General features: G+C 45.3%; 1 protein-coding gene across 1 annotated transcript; it reads left to right on the top strand.

Annotated features, from left to right (window-relative positions):
* The first annotated feature begins 1,122 nt into the window (after positions 1-1,122).
* On the top strand, positions 1,123-1,521 carry LOC112918757 (large ribosomal subunit protein eL31-like). The gene has a single exon (XM_072733665.1). The coding sequence runs from the start codon at positions 1,123-1,125 to the stop codon at positions 1,498-1,500; it is 378 nt and encodes a 125-aa protein (XP_072589766.1). The 3' UTR covers positions 1,501-1,521.
* Positions 1,522-2,921: the final 1,400 nt, after the last annotated feature.

Here is a 2,921-nt window from a genome sequence, read left to right as displayed (position 1 = left end):
GAGAAATTAAATATACCTTCACATAAAGACTTGTAGACCAATGTGCACAGCCTCTCTATTTGACGTAGCTTAACGTGCTCAATAAGTCAAATGGATAACCTACTTATCCATCACGTGAATGGATAAACAAATAAAGGTGAATCCATACAATGGAATGCCACTCAACACTGAAACAGGGTATGTTACTGCTGCGCACACCAACAAGCATGGAGGAAAGAGTCCTGGTGGCTGCCAAGCCAAGGCTGCCATTCCTCCCTGTTCACCTCATGGAAGCATCCATTCCTCTTCCCTACCTGTTGAGCACTGCTGGTCTGTCCACACTGCAGCCAAGTCCTTCCGGACGCAGCCTCCGGCCCTTGCCGGGTGCTAACTGCATTTGCTCTGGCCCAGGTTTACTCTATAATGTTTCCATGGGCTGCCCAGGCTGCAGCTCTAAGTGCCTGGAGGCCATACACACGAGTAGGTTTCCATTTCAGATGTTGGGTGTTCAGCTTCCTGAGAAGAGGGGAGGGGCAGATGGCTTCCTGTGCATGGGGTTAAGCAGAGGCTCTTCCTGGGTCACTCTCCTTAAACGAGTGTTTAAGTCTTCAGCAATTGACACTGCTAGTTAAGTCCTCAGTGGGACACCCTGCTATATTCTACACTAATGTTGGGGTCTGTACCACAACTTACAGTCTGCAGTCCGGCTCAGGTGAGGCTTCAGTGATGCTCAGCAATCCTTTTGCATGTCCTCAGCTAGCATCATATTTCACATCTTCATCTAAAAGGCACTTCTCAGGCATCGGGTAAGTGGCAGGCACCATGCAGGCATGGGGTACACAAAGATGACTCAGACACAGTTCCTGCCCTCAAAGAGCTCACTCTCAGTAAGGGCAGTGGAAACATAATCCTTGTAAACTGAGCATGAAAGGTGTTAGACTAAAGATATTGATTGATTGATTGATTGATTTATATTTTTTAATTGGAGTTCAATTTACCAACATAGACTAAAGATTTAAAGAGAGTTCAGCAGGGGCATGAAGGAGGGAGTTTCATTTTACCTGCTATGGTCAAGGATATGATTTCTGAACTGAGCCTTCAAAAATCAGTGGATGGCTTCCTTTCCAACTAGGGCCCAGCAGAATGGCTCCCGCAAAGAAGGCTGGCGAGAAGAAGAAGGCCCGTTCTGCCATCAACGAGGTAGTGACCAGAGAATACACCATCAACATTCACAAATGTATCCATGGAGTGGGTTTCAAGGAGCATGCCCCTTGGGCCCTCAAAGAGATCCGGAAACTTGCCATGAAGGAGATGGGAACTCCAGATGTGCACATTGACACCAGGCTGAACAAAGCTGTCTGGGCCAAAGGAATAAGGAATGTTTCATACCGTATCCGTGTGCAGTTGTCCAGAAAATATAACGAGGATGAAGATTCACCAAACAAGCTCTACACGCTGGTTACCTACGTACCTGTCACTACTTTCAAAAATCTACAGACTGTTAATGTGGATGAGAACTAATTGCTGATTGTCAAATAAAGGTATAAAACTGAAAAAAAAATCAGTGGATGTTTGTCCAAAGAGAGAGCATTTCAGGCTTTGGGAACAATATGATCAAAGACATGGAGCCATGAGACCACACATAACATCTGGGAAGTAAATGCAAGCGTTTCTGTGTGGCTGGCACAGTAGTGTGTGTGCCAAGGGAAGGACCAGGAGAGATGGGGGAGAGGCAAAACTGAGGTCACAGAGGACCAAGCACAGGCAAAGAAGCTTGGATTTTATCCTTCAGAATGAGAAGTCACTAGGGGTGCCTGGGTGACTCAGACCGTTAAGTGTCAGACTTAATCTCGGCTCATGTCTTGATCTCAGGGTTCTGAGTTCAAGCCCCATGTCAGGCCCCTTCCTGGATGTGGAGCCTACTTAATTTAAAAAAAAAATGGAGAAACTACTAAAAGCTTTTCATCTAAGCAGTGACAGAATCAGATTTGTTTTTTAGAATTATCTTTTTGTTGACAATACAAAGAACCATTCAAGGGGGCTGAGAGGGACAGAAGAAATATAAATTAAAGGATTTTGTAAACAGGGGGTGGGATAGGCAGAAAGCAGAGGAGAGAAGGAACACTGATTTTATTTAGAAAACAGAGTCCATGACTGGGATGTAAAATGATTGAGGAGAGGGAGGAGTTAATGGCCACCAGTTTACAGGCTGGAGGAATTAAATGCATGGAAGTTGTATGAACCAATGGCTGGGATGGTACCATGTCCAAAATTACAAATACCAGAGAAGAGCAGGTTGAAAATCTGTGAGCCATATAGGTGTAGTGATCCAACATGAAGTTGACCACAGGGTCTGGAAAGAGGCCTGGTCTTCAAGGTCTGGATTTAGGGTTCTTCAATGGGAGCTGGCAAAGGGTAAGCCCTGGGAAGAGAAGCCCAGTAGCTCTGCAAGCCCCGTGGGTTGTTTTCACAGAATCCACACCGCTCCGGCTTTCTAAAGAACCTCATTTTGTTGCAGTATCCCACCCCCTACATTGTCCAGATGACTTGGAGGAAGCTAACTTCACCCCAGATCAAGGCCAATCACAATACAACCATCCTTCTGGACAGCAATTGGCTCAAAAGCTAAGGTTTAAGCTACACTAATCAATACCTGACATCACTTGGTGATTGTCATTAGCCCACAGGTTGATCCAATAAGACTGAAGTGGGGGAAGAATTTTGATTCTAGGAAGGGCAGAGATTTCTTCTTCCTATTTTTTTTCTTTTCTTTTTTTTTTCTCTCTTTTTTTTTTCTTCTTCCTATTGGACCTAAATGCAGAAATATGTGCCCCAGTGGGTGTTGGCAGTCTTCTGAAGGCAGCAAAAGAGGCCAACCCAAGGAAAACCATCCTGAGCAGGCAGGCAGGGTAGAAAAGCAGAGCATGCACTATCCGTGGACT

Source organism: Vulpes vulpes, chromosome 13, assembly GCF_048418805.1.
Source record: "Vulpes vulpes isolate BD-2025 chromosome 13, VulVul3, whole genome shotgun sequence".
Classification (NCBI taxonomy): domain Eukaryota; kingdom Metazoa; phylum Chordata; class Mammalia; order Carnivora; family Canidae; genus Vulpes; species Vulpes vulpes.
This window is presented reverse-complemented; position numbering and strand designations above follow the sequence as displayed.